The sequence below is a fragment of the Hoplias malabaricus genome, chromosome 1 (genome assembly GCF_029633855.1).
Source record: "Hoplias malabaricus isolate fHopMal1 chromosome 1, fHopMal1.hap1, whole genome shotgun sequence".
Lineage (NCBI taxonomy): Eukaryota > Metazoa > Chordata > Actinopteri > Characiformes > Erythrinidae > Hoplias > Hoplias malabaricus.
The window spans coordinates 5027310-5044687 of record NC_089800.1 but is presented as its reverse complement, the minus strand read 5'-3'; the positions used below and the strand labels follow the sequence as shown (position 1 = coordinate 5044687).

The 17378-nt window shown below is 44.6% G+C and overlaps 1 protein-coding gene across 1 annotated transcript in view; it reads right to left on the bottom strand.

The window, feature by feature from the left end:
- The window catches only part of csmd3a (CUB and Sushi multiple domains 3a), a 287911-nt gene that overhangs the window by 235854 nt on the left and 34679 nt on the right, over positions 1 to 17378 (bottom strand). Inside the window, 1 exon segment of the mRNA XM_066676154.1 lies at positions 12879 to 13101. Within this exon segment, the coding sequence (XP_066532251.1) occupies positions 12879 to 13101 (223 nt within the window).

Below are 17378 nucleotides of genomic sequence, written 5' to 3'. Positions count from 1 at the left end.
TGGCTTTAATAAATGTGTAATTACACATTAACAAAACAGCAATATCACTCTTATTAAGGGTGAGGCAGTCACTGTTATTCACACTTTTAACCTCTACAGTAGTAAAGTTTATGTCAATATCCATGCATATAAACTTGTGTTATTATATATTTACTAAATAGTTATATGTAATTACACATTAATAATCCAGCAATATCAGTCTTACTAAGGGTGATGCAGTCACTGTTGTTCAAACTTATAAATTACAGTAGTAGAGTTTATGTAAAAACCCATGCATATAAACTTGTGTAATTACATTTTTACTACATCATTATATGTAATTACACATTAATAATTGGGCAATATAAGTCTTACTAAGAGTGATGCAGTCACTGTTGTTCAGTAGAGTTTATGTACATACCAATGCATATAAACTTGTGTAATTACATTTTTACTACATAATTATATGTAATAACACATTAATAATATAGCAATATCAGTCTTACTAAGGGTGATGCAGTCACTGTTGTTCACACTTATAAATTACAGTAGTAGGGTTTATGTAAATACCCATGCATATAAACTTGCGTAATTACATTTTTACTACATAGTTATATGTATTTACATAATTACATATATTTTTCCTATTTTTTCCATTTTTTCATAATCAGCTTTTTGATTGATCATTTTGTAAAAAGAATGCACAGTACAAGTTATATTGTTATTGCATAAGTTGCTAATGTGTAATTACATAGTTATTACATTCATCATATAACATGGGATTGAAATCTGTTCTTTATGGTACTCAGTGACTAACAAAATGCAGTGAAAATGGGATTTTATTGTCATTGTACACAGCTGTACATTCAAACTGGGCCTCTGCATTTAAACCATCCATGACAGTGAACACACGCCTACACACTCATCCTTTTTCTGGCCCAGTTGAAGGGCTCTAACCACTGTCACTTTGGTCCCAAGCCCGCTGCTCTACACTTTAGACCATGGCTGACGCTTACACGAGGACGTTCCCTCTGCAGAAGTGTCACAAATGAACGTACAGTGAACTATCATCAGCTTAAATCAGGCAAAGACTCTGCAAGGACACTTCAAAGAAGAATACAACAGAGAGAGTAAACGAGAAAACAAAGCAAAGACAGGGCTACGGACAACGTTACAAAGCTTCTCAAAAGTCACAGGACAAAGAAACAGTCAATTAGACTGCACTCTGCTCGCCCTAAAGTCACCCCTCTCTAAGCCCCAGCCCATTCAGTCTTATTAAAGGTGGTGAAGGAGAGACGTATTGAGATTCTGGACATCGCTGTCCTCACAGGGAGGTGAGAGGACAGAATGAGATTTCACACGTCTCCTTTTTCCTCAACCCTTGCTCTCCATTTCTCCATGTTAAAGGGACGTTTGTGAAATTGGTGTGATATATATGTTCGCTTTAGCTTCAGCAAATACATATCTTCTATTTTCTATTCAGAGAAATACACTCTTTGGGAAATCCAGTGTTTCATCTGAAATTAAGAGTAGAACTAGATTGTATTTGTCGAGTGCAATCAAATCCTCATAGCAATAAAGACAGGCTACCTATCAGAAACCTTTATTAACAAAGCTAATTTGTGATTTATCTGTAGCAATGACTAATCAGTAGTAGGTACATTGTTATGACATAACAATAATGTGTAATTACAAAGTTATTACAGAAGCATATTGGATAAAAGTCAAAAACCTGTATGATAGTCACAATGCACCCCACCAAGCAAATACGCATTTGCAAAAACTGAAAATCTGTTTCAGTAGTAGTTACATTGTAATTACATATACTATTACTGTATAGTTACATATTTATTACTGTAGCACATTGGATAAGCTTCTAAAACCTGTATTCCGGTCACAGGGCACCCTGCTAAACAGACCTGTTATTGCTCAGACACCTGGAGACCTCCAGGGTGACGTTCGGCCATGAAGTAAGAAGCGCGATGGACAGCGACAGGGTGCTGAAAATGAAAACTGTTGGTGAATGGTCTGGAGAAGGATATAATGAAGGGACACACAGTCTCCTCACATGTTCTGACTCACATCCTTTCACTCCGCCTAATCTTCCTGCTGCACATTTCCTCCAAGCCACGATAAGACACTTTTCCTGGCCACTTCTTCTGGCCCGTCACGCAGCACCTGCATATATTTTGGCAATGTAGACGCGTCGCGCTGCCTGGACCCTCCTTTTCAGGGCTGTCCAAACTCAGCGGCGCAGTTTATCCACAGAAAGGACTGAGTGGAATTCCTGGAGCTGTCAAAAGGACAATGCAGAACCCCCGGCGACATTAAGGCAAGGCTATAATGATAGCTGCATTACACGATACGTGCCCAGCCTATGGAGCAGAGGCTCTTTGAGCACGCCTCTGATTGACAGCTCCTTTGAAACATTTCCTGGAAAGGCTCACCGCTGCTGAAGGTGAGGTGAGATGGAGATTGGACGTCTAAGTTGATCGGAACTTCAACCTTCTTAAACCTTATAATGCCACTGGACCTCTGAGTGTAAGTAAAAGCCGTAGGTGCATGCTCTTCCGGCGTCTAGAACTCCCATAAGTTTCCCTGTAGCTCGGCAACTAGCTGATCTAGGACTAGTTGGGGCTTGCTGTCGGTAATCTGTTGCATTTGCGTTGAGCTGCTAGTGAGTAATGGGGGTGGAAAGAGGTGGAGGTCCCTGCTGTGAATATAACTCCTTTAAATGGTTTTTAGGACGTCATACTCTGCCCTACACTCTTAAAAACAAAGGTTCTACATGGGGTCATTGGAGCAGTTACATAGAAGGAGCACTTTTGAGTAGGAACCTTTACATCATTTGAATGTTCTTTAAAAGGTTCATAAGACTCTTTAAAAATGTATATTCTTCTTAATGGAACCAACTTTGTACACTTTGTAGCACCTTCCTTTTTAAGAGTACAAAGCATATCTACAAGTCTAATTAGTGGGATTAGTGAGAAAATGACAAGGACCCTGTACTGAGGCCTTAAAGGGTGGAGGGAGGAGGTTTGATGCAGCCCCACCTCTGTCTGCAAGGATCTGGAAGAGTTTCCAAAGCCAACCCTCATTAGGATTGAAGTGGCTCCTGCGTCTGTCCTTCTGGGACTTGGGCCACCAAGTGGCGCTCAACATATACGAGCAGAACATGCTCAGAAGTCCTGAGCCGCTGGGAAATCTGGCGTATCGCTGACACAACCTGGAATACAACCCGACCCGGGAACGAGTCAAATCCGGAGTCCCGTTAGGGGCGATGCACTCGCAATGTGAGCAGCACTGGAGCATGTAATTAGCTGGAGTTACTACGGGGGGCACACTTTCAAGCGACAAAACAATGGGACGTGATTAATTCGCTGGTTTGGATTTGACATGGCATGAGATATTACGCTCGCCCGAGTATGACGTTTAGTTTTAATAAATATAGTGGGTCAAAATGCACCATCAATTATTTAAATCTCCACATTCTCGCCGTAAAAAAACAACACAATTAACAAACTGTCAGTCATTAGAGAAAGAAGAGGGCAACTCGGCTCGACCTCACGGTGAAAGGCAACTCTGGAATGTTTGAGCTCAAGGGTTGAAAAAATGTGGGTCATCTGCAAATAAAATGAGAATGATGAACAGTGTAAACTTGTATAGTTCATTCGTTCATCTACAGTAACTGGTTTACGTCCTGGAATCACTCCACAAGGCGCCACACTTCACTCACCCAGTCACTCATACACTCACACCTGTGGACAGGTTCACACACTCACCCAGTCACTCACACACTCACACCTGTGGACAGTTTCACACACTCACCCAGTCACTCACACACTCACACCTGTGGACAGTTTCACACACTTAGTCACTCACACACTCACACCTGTGGACAGTTTCACACACTTACTCAGTCACTCACTCACACACTCACACCTGTGGACAGTTTCACACACTCACCCAGTCACTCACACACTCACCCAGTCACTCACACACTCACACCTGTGGACAGTTTCACACACTTAGTCACTCACACACTCACACCTGTGGACAGTTTCACACACTTACTCAGTCACTCACTCACACACTCACACCTGTGGACACTTGCACACACTCATCCAGTCACTCACACACTCAGCTGTGGATGTTTCTGGATAAAGCTCACCCACACGTTTTAGAACTAGTTTTCTAGACTGTACCTGCCCCTCCCAGACGTTCTGGAGCAGCTTGGACGGAAATCTATTTTTGGGGCGTGATGTTACCAAACAGAAGGAATGACAAATTGCAGCATCAGGGAGCTCCTGGATCAGCAAAGTGTCAGGAGCATCTGTCCGAGCGGCTTTGATAAATGGACTCCTCCCGAGCAGAAAGCGAACGAGAGGGTCAGCGGATGAAAGATAAACATTTCGTTTTCTTCTGCTGTGATGTTATTACCTAATGGCTTCTGGAGAGGGCTTCCGAGAGAGCGGCGTTCGTAAAGGAGACCGGACAACCAGAGAGTCGCGTGATAGAAAAGGACGATATGGAATTCTTCAATCAGGTGACAGGTGAGCAGTATTAATTACCTCATCCCAATGGCACCAGTGGAGGGGTGGGATCTGACAACATTAAACATCTCTTATATGTGGCTACCATCAAATCCTCACAGCAATGTTCCAGGATTTAGTACAAGGTCTTCCCGGAAGCGTAGAGCCGGTTAATGCTGCAGAAAGGGGTTCTAACGCTTGACTAACACCCTGATACATGGGCAGTATTTTTACCGTAAAATTACAGCTTCAAAACCATTGTGATGTCACTGAGCTCTAATAGGGAGAACAAAGCCTCTGTCATTTCCACTCCAGCCTTTTGATGGATGGTAGGAAACCACCCCTTCCCTCCACCACCTTCTCCATTTCAGGACAGTGCTGTAAAAGTGGATAACACTCTGCAACTGTAGGGCAAGCCCATGTTCGACAAAACACCAAACCTGAAGTTCCTTTAACCGCTGCTTTCAGAGACCATTCCTTGACCCGAGTACAAAGACCCCTACGATGCTTCCCAATCGTCCCAAGTCCAATCATCATTAGTTTCTAATTCTGCTTCAAAACCCCTCTCCCAATCTCTTCTGCTTTGTTACACACGTTCCGGAGGCTACAAACGCCTGGGAGAAGATGAATGCGACTATGAAAGCGCTGCAGCAGAAGTTTTGCAAAGTGGACCAATTACAGAAAACGACGACTCTCCATCTTTAAAGCAACAGGTCTCGAGGTCCTCGAGAGGAGACTTCAAGGCAAGTTTCAAGGCTTCAAGGAAACACTGTAGGAACAAAAGGCGTAATAGCCCAGGCTCTGGCGGAGAGAATAACTTCTCAAGCTGATGATATATTGGGAGGGAGATAATGCGCTCCAGAGCAGTTCTCACGCTTTAATGGAGCTTTCCTTTTTCATCCGGACCAGCGCGGTTCTGGGCTCTGTGGGGGATTAACAGAGTCTACGCTGTAAAGAATCAGCAGAACTTTACGGCAAACATACCGCAGCCGTCTACTGTATTCCTTATATAACAGTGCATTCTGGGAAACACAGGTCAAAGACGGTAAAGATAGGGCTGGGGCGGTATGGCCATAAAAGTGTTTCATGGTATTTCTTTTTATTTTCTTATTTTTTTGCGAGGGGGGGGGCATTACAGGGACCTTATAAAGATTTGCTGCTTATTCTTGTGTGAAGAGCGCATCTTGTATATAATGAAGGCTTTGTGTACTCTAGGGTTTTCCACACACACACACACACTGTCAACATTATTTAAAAACAATCAGTGCGAATAAAACAACTGCGAATTGGACACAACCTGAGCTCTGCTCTACTGACACACTAGGGCAGAACTCATTCATTTATTATCTGTAAGCGCTTATCCAGTTCAGGGTTGCGGTGGGTCCAGAGCCTACCTGGAATCATTGGGCGCAAGACGGGGAATACACCCTGGAGTGGGCGCCAGTCCTTCACAGGGCAACACAGACACATTCACTCACACACTCACACCTACGGACACTTTTGAGTCACCAATCCACCTACCAACGTGTGTTTTTGGACTGTGGGAGGAAACCGGAGCACCTGGAGGAAACCCACGCAGACACAGGGAGAACACACCACACTCCTCACAGTCACCTGGAGGAAACCCACGCAGACACAGGGAGAACACACCACACTCCTCACAGACAGTCGCCCGAAGGAAACCCACGCAGACACAGGGAGAACACACCACACTCCTCACAGACAGTCACCCGAAGGAAACCCACGCAGACACAGGGAGAACACACCACACTCCTCACAGACAGTCGCCCGAAGGAAACCCACGCAGACACAGGGAGAACACACCACACTCCTCACAGACAGTCACCCGAAGGAAACCCACGCAGACACAGGGAGAACACACCACACGCCTCACAGACAGTCACCCGGAGGAAACCCACGCAGACACAGGGAGAACACACCACACTCCTCACAGACAGTCACCCGAAGCAGGAATCGAAACCACAACCTCCAGGCCCCTGGAGCTGTGTGACTGTGACACTACCTGCCACCGTGCCGCCCTAGGGCAGAACTGACTCTGTTACAAAACGTAAAACAAATAAAACAGGGAACTTCACACATATTAGCTATTAGCATAGCAAAGGATATACATTATTCATGGTATGTCAGGTAAAATAAATGCTGTCAAAGGAAAATTGTCGGGTCACTGCACTAAGATACTCAGAGGCTAGTGGCTGTGGAGCTCACAGGTTAAACAGCAGCTTCTAAGCTAGTCAAATATTTTGGAATAAACCACCAGTGTTTTGAATTTACAAGACATTTCTTCGCAAAGTGGCAGTGATTTTATGCAAAAACTTTGCACTTAAGCAACCAAACTTAATGAAAGCTCGCTCTCGTTCATCATTCCCTTTTGTGTACGTTACCCATGGCTCCCCTGGAAATGAAAGGGCAATCAAAGGGTGAGTAATGTCCACATTAGACCTCGGCAAGATAAGGAGCATCACTGCTGACATTGCCACTTCTGTGCGCTGCGAGATTAATGCATTAATAACCCAATAATGAACTGCCAAGCCTGCTTTAAATGTGGAGAAACTATCGATTTATGGAAAGCTAATACAATTCATAGGAATTCCAAAGCATATCTGGGACAGGGGCTCATCCCAGGGCCTGCTGCAAATCTGTAGGAGCCAGAAAGTGTCAGATGAATTTCATTACATCTGACAGGGCAGCAGAACTGCTCTTATATTTATATATATATATATATATATATATATATATATATATATATATATATATTCATTCATTCATTATCTGTAACCCTTATCCAGTTCAGGGTCGCGGTGGGTCCAGAGCCTACCTGGAATCATTGGGCGCAAGGCGGGAACACACCCTGGAGGGGGCGCCAGTCCTTCACAGGGCAACACAGACACACACACATTCACTCACACACTCACACCTACGGACACTTTTGGGTCGCCAATCCACCTACCAACATGTGTTTTTGGACTGTGGGAGGAAACCGGAGCACCCGGAGGAAACCCACGCAGACACAGGGAGAACACACCACACTCCTCACGGACAGCCACCCGGAGGAAACCCATGCAGACACAGGGAGAACACACCACACTCCTCACGGACAGTCACCCGGAGGAAACCCATGCAGACACAGGGAGAACACACCACACTCCTCACAGACAGTCACCCGGAGGAAACCCACACAGACACAGGGAGAACACACCACACTCCTCACAGACAGTCACCCGGAGGAAACCCACGCAGACACAGGGAGAACACACCACACTCCTCACAGACAGTCACCCGGAGGAAACCCACGCGGACACAGGGAGAACACACCACACTCCTCACAGACAGTCACCCGGAGGAAACCCACACGGACACAGGGAGAACATACCACACTCCTCACAGACAGTCACCCGGAGGAAACCCACACGGACACAGAGAGAACACACCACACTCCTCACAGACAGTCACCCGGAGGAAACCCACGCAGACACAGGGAGAACACACCACACTCCTCACAGACAGTCACCCGGAGGAAACCCACGCGGACACAGAGAGAACACAACACACTCCTCACAGACAGTCACCCGGAGGAAACCCACGCAGACACAGGGAGAACACACCACACTCCTCACAGACAGTCACCCGGAGGAAACCCACGCAGACACAGGGAGAACACACCACACTCCTCACAGACAGTCACCCGGAGGAAACCCATGCAGACACAGAGAGAACACACCACACTCCTCACAGACAGTCACCCAGAGGAAACCCACGCAGACACAGGGAGAACACACCAACTCCTCACAGACAGTCACCTGGAGAGGGAATATATATATACATTTCATGTTTACATAAGCATGTATGCCCCACCCTCTCATCCCCCCCCCCCCCCCCCTTTGCTACTGTGCTTTTAAGATTGAAATATGCAAATCAGCTCAGTTTGGATTAGTTGTCCTCACTGAAAACCAGTCTGGACTGAAATATATAAAACACATTGTTGACTTTAAAATGGAATACAAACATTCCTTATTATTACATCACAATGAAATCTTTTATTGCCTGAATGTGTGCCTATGTGTAAATGTGCTCATGCTTGTGACATCACAATGCACACTGTTCTTCCCCATTGTCAGAGCTTCTGCATGATTATCTTAAGTCTGATTGAGGGGCCAGTCATGGTTCCTTGATTCTGCAGTTAGTCTGCACTCAAACTGGAATTCTGTTTTCCGTCAACATCAGACGAGTGCGGGAATAAGACACTGGAGTTCCTGTCATGGACTTACAGGCACAGCAAACAATGATCTGGCCCTGGGAACACATGCCTCTGGCTTCCCAAAGAACTGTGACATGCAATACAAAGCACAAACAACGTCGCTATTTTGGGGGAAGGGGCATGAGGGGGGTGGGGGGGGTGTTGCTGTGTGAACAGATTTACAGAAATCATTATTTATTTCCCTGACAATAATCCTTGATTTCCAAGGCATTTAAATACTGGGGATTAGAGAGGGACCACAAAGCCTGGAACCGAGTGCTGTCAGCTAACTGGGAAAGCCAGGAGCATGTGGAAAGAAGGCTGTGAAATCCCAGACTTGCACCTTCAATCTCTCCCGCGCTCCCTTTTGAACTCGGACGCTTAGTGACTCGGACTTGGTAATGCCTCGACACAGGACTGCTCTGACTCGCTTCATTGTTGCCAGAAAGTCTCGATGCTGTATGAAGCTTAACTGTAATTACATTGGCCTCTAATTAGGGTAGACGTTAGGACCGCATGGAAGCGTAAGGGTTCTTAAGCCTTCCGAGGATTTCGGTCTCGGGGAAGAGGCTTATTTTGCTGCCGTTTCAAGTGGCAGCAGGTTTTGTCTGGAAGCGTCGCCCTGAGCCATTGTCAAGAATCAAATCAGGGAAAAACAATCCGCTGAATAATGATTCCAGAACATGGAAGTGGCAAATATATAATTGATTGTAGCTTTTGTTGCCTCAGCGAGCAAAACTTGAGAGGTTGGAACACAGCCCAGAATTAGCAACCTAATTAGCTAAAGGTACCGGTAAATTTCAAGACCTTTCTTATATGTGGGAATTTTATCTAATTCTTCAAGAATACTGTCTTAGCTTGCTATCCACCAATCAAAAGATGCTACCAAAGCACTTGAGCTTCCTTTAAGACAAGAAGCAATAAGACAAGAAACCAACTATGACGTGTAAACTTTGCAGAGCGCTGATTGTCCAGAGAGAGTCGTCACTCTATGCCACGCAACGCAGACATCCAGCACTAACTCTCCAGCTGCAGCAGAGATCACATTTGTTTTAATCCGACTCACGAAGGCAGCTCGTAAAATTACGCCGTGGTCTTTTGAAGAGGTTTAAACGCTCCTTGGATCGGTGACCGACGAAAGAATCCAGCGAGAGCTGGACGCTGCAACAAGGAAGGAACAAACTCTACTGATCTGTCTGAACTGATGACGGAGCTGTGTTCAGTCCCAAACAACGACAACTACAACACGCCGGAACACCATGAGTAAACAATGCTTAACATTAGCACCGCTGTTGTTGTGGTTTCCAAATCCCGCTGTCCCTGTCAGAGATGGGGATTTACGATCACAAGTTACATGTGTTGGGGAAGAGTGGTAGTAGAAAACCAACCAAGCACCGGTGACCAAACAGTGAGTAGAGTCGAGTAGAGCTGAGTGGAACATTGGGCAAGCTAAGTGTCAACTGCACTGGTTTAAGGAGTTGTATAGTGGCAGAACTGGGTTTCTAGAGGTGATGGAACATGGATGCCATCAAATCCTCAGAGCAATGTTCAGATCTTGAGTGTACAGTCTTCCCAGAGTGGAAACTTCCATCCATCCATCCATTATCTGTAACCGCTTATCCAATTTAGGGTCGCGGGGGGTCCAGAGCCTACCTGGAATCATTGGGCGCAAGGCGGGAATACACCCTGGAGGGGGCGCCAGTCCTTCACAGGGCAACACAGACACACACACATTCACTCACACACTCACACCTACGGACACTTTTGAGTCGCCAATCCACCTACCAACGTGTGTTTTTGGACTGTGGGAGGAAACCGGAGCACCCGGAGGAAACCCACGCGGACACGGGGAGAACACACCAACTCCTCACAGACAGTCACCCGGAGCGGGAATCGAACCCACAACCTCCAGGCCCCTGGAGCTGTGTGACTGCGACACTACCTGCTGCACCACCACGCCAGAGTGGAAACTTCCGAAAGAAAAAAAAAAAGAAAGTCAGGTCCTGTGTCCACAGATGGACTAGATCTGAAAGCCGGACAAAGGTGGGATCTGAGGATCAGGTTATTGACCACACTTTCAGCTCCTGCTCCAACAGACTAAACCACCTTCCTCCACCACTGCAATCAACACAGCGGGGGTCCGCAGCTTTTCCCAGACTGCAAGAACCTGCAATCCTTACAGTGGGTTGGTTTTATCAACTCCAGTGTGGCCTGCTTTAGCACGTGTTCACCTCACACCCCTTATTCCTTCAGGGGGGATTTCTGAAGCATCTAGGCTGAGGGTAATGATGGTGGGCTGGGAGACAGAGAGTGTGTGGACACAGATACAGATATACAAACACACACACACACACACACACACACAGAGAAGCAGCTCAGGTGCCTGGATCTACCTGCTACACCATTTAAGGTGGACCCAGACCCAAATATAACTGCTTTTAGGATTTAAGGTGGAAGGGAAATTTCAGATTTAAAAGCTCAAGTGAGAGAATTCAACTGTGGCACCTTTTAAGCTGGACTAGCGCTCACATAAAAAAATTAAATAAGAAAAGCATGCGTCTGCACTGTTTAAGGTGGAATGGAAAATTCAATAAGAAGCTCAGTTGCCTGAATGTAAATATTGCACCATTTAAGGTGGAATAGAAATTTCAAATAAGAAGCTCAGTTGTCTGAATGTAAATACTGCACCATTTAAGGTGGAATGAAAAATTCAAATAAGAAGCTCAGTTCTCTGAATGTAAATACTGCACCATTTAAGGTGGAATGGAAAATTCAAATAAGAAACTCAGGTGCCTGAATGTAAATACTGCACCATTTAAGGTGGAATGGAAAATTCAAATAAGAAGCTCAGGTGCCTGAATGTAAATACTGCACTGTTTAAGGTGGAATAGAAATTTCAAATAAGAAGCTCAGGTGCCTGAATGTAAATACTGCACTGTTTAAGGTGGAATGAAAAATTCAAATAAGAAGCTCAGTTCTCTGAATGTAAATACTGCACCATTTAAGGTGGAATGGAAAATTCAAATAAGAAACTCAGGTGCCTGAATGTAAATACTGCACCATTTAAGGTGGAATGGAAAATTCAAATAAGAAGCTCAGGTGCCTGAATGTAAATACTGCACCATTTAGGTGCCTGAATGTAAATACTGCACTGTTTAAGGTGGAATAGAAATTTCAAATAAGAAGCTCAGTTGCCTGAATGTAAATACTGCACTGTTTAAGGTGGAATAGAAATTTCAAATAAGAAGCTCAGTTGCCTGAATGTAAATACTGCACCTTTTAAGGTGGAATAGAAATTTCAAATAAGAAGCTCAGGTGCCTGAATGTAAATACTGCACCTTTTAAGGTGGAATAGAAATTTCAAATAAGAAGCTCAGTTGTCTGAATGTAAATACTGCACCATTTAAGGTGGAACAGGAATGTCAAATAAGAAGTTCAGTTGCCTGGATGTAAATACTGCACCATTTAAGGTGGAATGGAAAATTCAAATAAGAAACTTGGGTGCCTGGATGTAAATACTGCACCATTTAAGGTGGAATGGAAAATTCAAATAAGAAGCTCAGGTGCCTGAACGTAAATATTGCACCATTTAAGGTGGAATAGAAATTACAAATAAGAAGCTCAGTTGCCTGAATGTAAATATTGTACCATTTAAGGTGGAATAGAAATTTCAAATAAGAAGCTCATGCACAGTTACTCTAGAGCATCCTGTTCCATTTCAAGCTCGTTTAGAAACGGAAATCAACAAAAGAGTAGAATATTTGTTTGTTCCTTAAGCTGCACAGGCTATGAGGTCCCCCAAAGACACAAAAACACAAAATACACTGTTCCATAGTACCACTGCCCCACAGCCCAAAGCTGGGGGGTTTAAAGCAGTAGAAATCAACCATTATAAGGGCAGCCTAGCTTCCGAGGATTCATCCCCAGGTGGTGAGCAGAAACATGAAGCTCCATGACTCATGACTTTATGACTCTGCAGGCCATTGGTTTAAGAGGAACAGGTATGGGACACACTTCAGACCTCATGTTATTCGGATGCTTCTCCCAGGAAGAGCACTGCGATAAAAACAACTCTGTAAACAAACAGAAAATGACAGCAGCTGAGCACGTACCTCGTTCTGAAGTTGGCAGGGTGCGGATGACCGTCGTATAAAGATAAAAAGTCATATTCCTCCTCCACGGCAAAGGACTGAAAAACTATATGAATTCTGTTCCTCTCCTCGGCTACGATCACCCACGTACAGTTCGCTCCATTCGGATAACCGTGTGGATAACCTGGGCTTTCTATGGTTCCATTCCTGCCTTTTAACGTCCCACCACATGTGTAAATGAAACCTGGAAAGAGAGAGATAGAGAGAGAGAGAGAGAGAGAGAGAGAGAGAGAGAGAGAGAAAGAAAGAAAGAAAGAAAGAAAGAGAGAGAGAGAGAGAAAGAAAAAACTGTGAGTGGTCAGTATTGAAATCAATGCCCAGTCATGTCCTCAGCCGTCCAGTATGGGTTTGAGAGTCCAAACCCTGTGTGCATCCATAGAATCTTAAAAAGGATACAGGAATGCACCTGAATTTCATTTGAAAAAAGAGCAAAAACAGGTACATATGCTGGCATTTTATTTTCCACTTTTTGTATTCTAATACACCATTCCACCTTAAACAGTGCAGTTATCGTCCGTTATCGTACTTTGGCTCTAAAATGTAACTGCTGTAACATTAAAGGTCGAATGTAAAATTCTCATAAGAATCTACATCATTTACGGTAGACTGACGCTAGTCTAATATCTACACCATTTAAGGTGGAACTGAAAATACAAACATGAAGCTTGTATGCTACAATGCGACTGCTGAAACATTTAAGGTGGACTGGCAGCAAAATGTAACGTGCTGAAATACTGAAGGTGGAATGGAAAAATTCAAACTAAAAAAAAATATCATGTTCCAGAATGTGAGTGCTGCATCATTTAAGGTGGACTGACACACAAATACAACCCCAATAGCTTTTATTGTGGAATAGGTATATATCAAATAAAGATCAGGTACCAGAATGTAACAGCTGCACTGTAAAGTGGTTTGGCATCAAAATAAACCTCTCACTGCATTTTAAGGTGGAATGGAAACTCAAAAATGAACCCATGCAGCAGACTGTTACTCCAACCTTTAAGGTAGAGAGGTGCCAGAATCTGAGTTTTGTACTTTTTAAGGTGGAACGGCAAATTTGGATATGAAGTTTGGGCACCAGAAAACAACTGCAGTAAAATTTAAGATGGACTGCTGACAGAAGTGGTGTTTGAACGGTTGTTGTTGGTCGAACTCTGTCCTGAATTTCAAGAGTTTCAGAAATGTTGTGCATTTTAGTGTGTCATTGATAAAAACGATCATCAAACCTTCGGTATTCACATTCGTTTCTTTTAGGCCTTTCATTCTTTATTTGGGTCGAGAACAACATCACCAGCATGCATGGTCTTTACTAAATAGAAAAAAAGAAAAAACACTGAAAAATCTATTTCAACAACAATGAATGAATCACAATAGGCAGTGCGACAATACTTGGCAACGCTAAGGGTTTCATTTCATGCTTGGTGATTTGAATGGAAATGAAAACTTTTTTTCCCCTTCTCCTTCACAGTTCAGCAGCACAGAGACGCACACCTGGCAACCCATGAGAAGTGAAGAGGGAAAGGGAGAAGGGAGGGGGGTTATCAGTGAGTTGAGTAAATAGGCTGGCAAAGGCAACCGGCATTAATTGAGGTTTCCTATTTAACCCGATTCCGTTCCCTTAAGGAGTAATTAGCTTTTACAACTGCAGGAGACAGAGGGTCCTTTCTCCTCTCTCTCTCTCTCTCTCTCTCTCTCTCTCTCTCTCTCTCTCTCTCTCTCCGTTACTCACCCCCTCCCTTCTCCCTCTCACTCTCTCTCTTCTTTACTCACCCCCTCCCTTCTCTCTTTCTCTCTCTCTCTCTCTCTCTCTCTCTCTATCTCACACACACACACACACACACACACATTTTCCTCTACCATCATCCAAGTGTATAGACAGGATAAACTCAGAGGTGGGGGGGCAGGGGTCCATGCTGACTCACAGCCACCCACAGCCCATCTCCCACACACACACACACACACACACACACACAGAGAGAGAGAGAGAGAGAGAGAGAGAGAGAGAGAGAGAGAGAGAGAGAGAGAGAGAGAGAGAGAGGGATGTCTAGCAGTGATTCATTTCACTTCAGCAGCTCCTCTATGATATAATCACATTTGGGCTGATGCAGATCGTCATTATTCACAGATGAAGGGAAGTGGCTCAGTGCAAAGACTTAAGAACAGTCCACCTTTAAAAACTCAGCAGCTAAAGCAATAAACACGTCCCACAAATTCAATCATTCCCACTCTGAATAATTCAGTAATTAGGACTCCGCTCGGAGTGGGCTTTCACAAGCGACAGCAAAGAGGCACCAAGGCATTTCTCCAACCGTCCAGGAATTTCAGAGCTCTGACGGACAGGTATTTTGCAGATAATGGTCACTATAACGACCAACTTCTGACCAGCAACAACTGTCCAAAAAAGTACTGCAATCTGAGAGGCAGCAGAACAAGTTTGTAGCTTTTCATATGAACTATCCACATGTGTGAGTGTGTGTGTGAGTGGGTGAGTGACAGGGTGAATGTGTGTAACTATCCACAAGTGACTGGGAGAGTGTGTGAAACTATCTACATCTGTGAGTGTGTGTGAAACTATCCACATGTGAGTGGGTGAGTGACAGGGTGAATGTGTGAAACTATCCACATGAGTGAGTGGGTGAGTGACAGGGTGAATGTGTGAAACTATCCACATGTGAGTGAGTGGGTGAGTGACAGGGTGAATGTGTGAAACTATCCACATGTGAGTGAGTGGGTGAGTGACAGGGTGAATGTGTGAAACTATCCACATGAATGAGTGGGTGAGTGACAGGGTGAATGTGTGAAACTATCCACGTGAGTGAGTGTGTGAGTGACAGGGTGAATGTGTGAAACTATCCACGTGAGTGAGTGGGTGAGTGACAGGGTGAATGTGTGAAACTATCCACATGTGAGTGAGTGGGTGAGTGACAGGGTGAATGTGTGAAACTATCCACATGTGAGTGAGTGGGTGAGTGACAGGGTGAATGTGTGAAACTATCCACGTGAGTGAGTGGGTGAGTGACAGGGTGAATGTGTGAAACTATCTACATGTGAGCGAGTGGGTGAGTGACAGGGTGAATGTGTGAAACTATCCACATGTGAGCGAGTGGGTGAGTGACAGGGTAAATGTGTGAAACTGTCCACATGTGAGTGAGTGGGTGAGTGACAGGGTGAATGTGTGAAACTATCCACATGTGAGCGAGTGGGTGAGTGACAGGGTGAATGTGTGAAACTATCCACGTGAGTGAGTGTGTGAGTGACAGGGTGAATGTGTGAAACTATCCACATGTGAGTGAGTGGGTGAGTGACAGGGTGAATGTGTGAAACTATCCACAGGTGTGAGTGACAGGGTGAGTGTATGAAACTATCAAAATGTGTGAGTGGAAGGGTGAATGTGTGAAACTGTCCACATGTGAGTGAGTGGGTGAGTGTGTGAAACTATCTACATGTGTGAGTCTGTGAGTGACTGGGTGAGTGACTGGGTGAGTGACTGGGTGAGTGTGAGAAACTATTCACAGGTGTGAGAGTGTGTGAGTGACAGGATGAGTGTATGAAATTGCCCACCTAGGTGTGAGTGAAAGTATGAGTGTATGAAATAGTCCCCAGGTGTGACTGTCAGAGGGACTAGGTGAGTGTGTTAAACAGTCCACAGTTGTGTGTGTATGTGTCTGTGTGTGTGTGACAGGGTGAGTGTGTGTGAAATGACTAGGACCAATAGCAGAGCACAGCCTTGTTAAACATCCCTCAAATTTAAAAGGTGTGGAATCCAATAGTGCTTATGGCTGGGTCTTTACTGCACCAGTCGATTGAATTGGCATTTAAACTTGATTAGTAGCCTTGAACATCAAAGCAGAGAGCAATGGACAACAGCTGCTTACATTAATGCTTAAATACTCACCATCCAGCCTTTTACCGACAAACTGAGACATGCCATGAAGTGGACATGCCCTGATCTGAGACCAGCAGATAAACCTGGAAGAGAAATAATCCATCACAGCAGGCATCATCAAAGGCAGACCTAGGTCTGGATCTAGACTGAGTGAGGGTTCTCTCCAGATCAGTGACCAGTTTTAAGAATTAACGAGAATAAATAGTAATCCCTGCATGGCCGGTTCACTACAGAGTGTGTCCCTGTCACTGCACTTAGGCATTGAGATACACAGATAGCCCTTGCCACCAGTGCAGAACTGGTTCGGTTCCCGTTCATGAACCAAAGAATAGGAGGTTTTTCAGCAGGAACCAGGACAATGTTCATGTGAGGGTTGAGCTAAATAAAGCACTGAAAGAGCTCAGAGCCTCAAATAAAGCGTTATCTCGCATCGGAGCTGGATGTGGTCATTTGTAGCTTGTTATTTTTATCCTCAATTGTGCTCTGGGTAAATTACAAGAGACCCAGGTGGGTCTGTGTATATTTTCATTTTAAAATGGGGGAAAATGAAAAATGGGAAATGAAACGTTATCAGA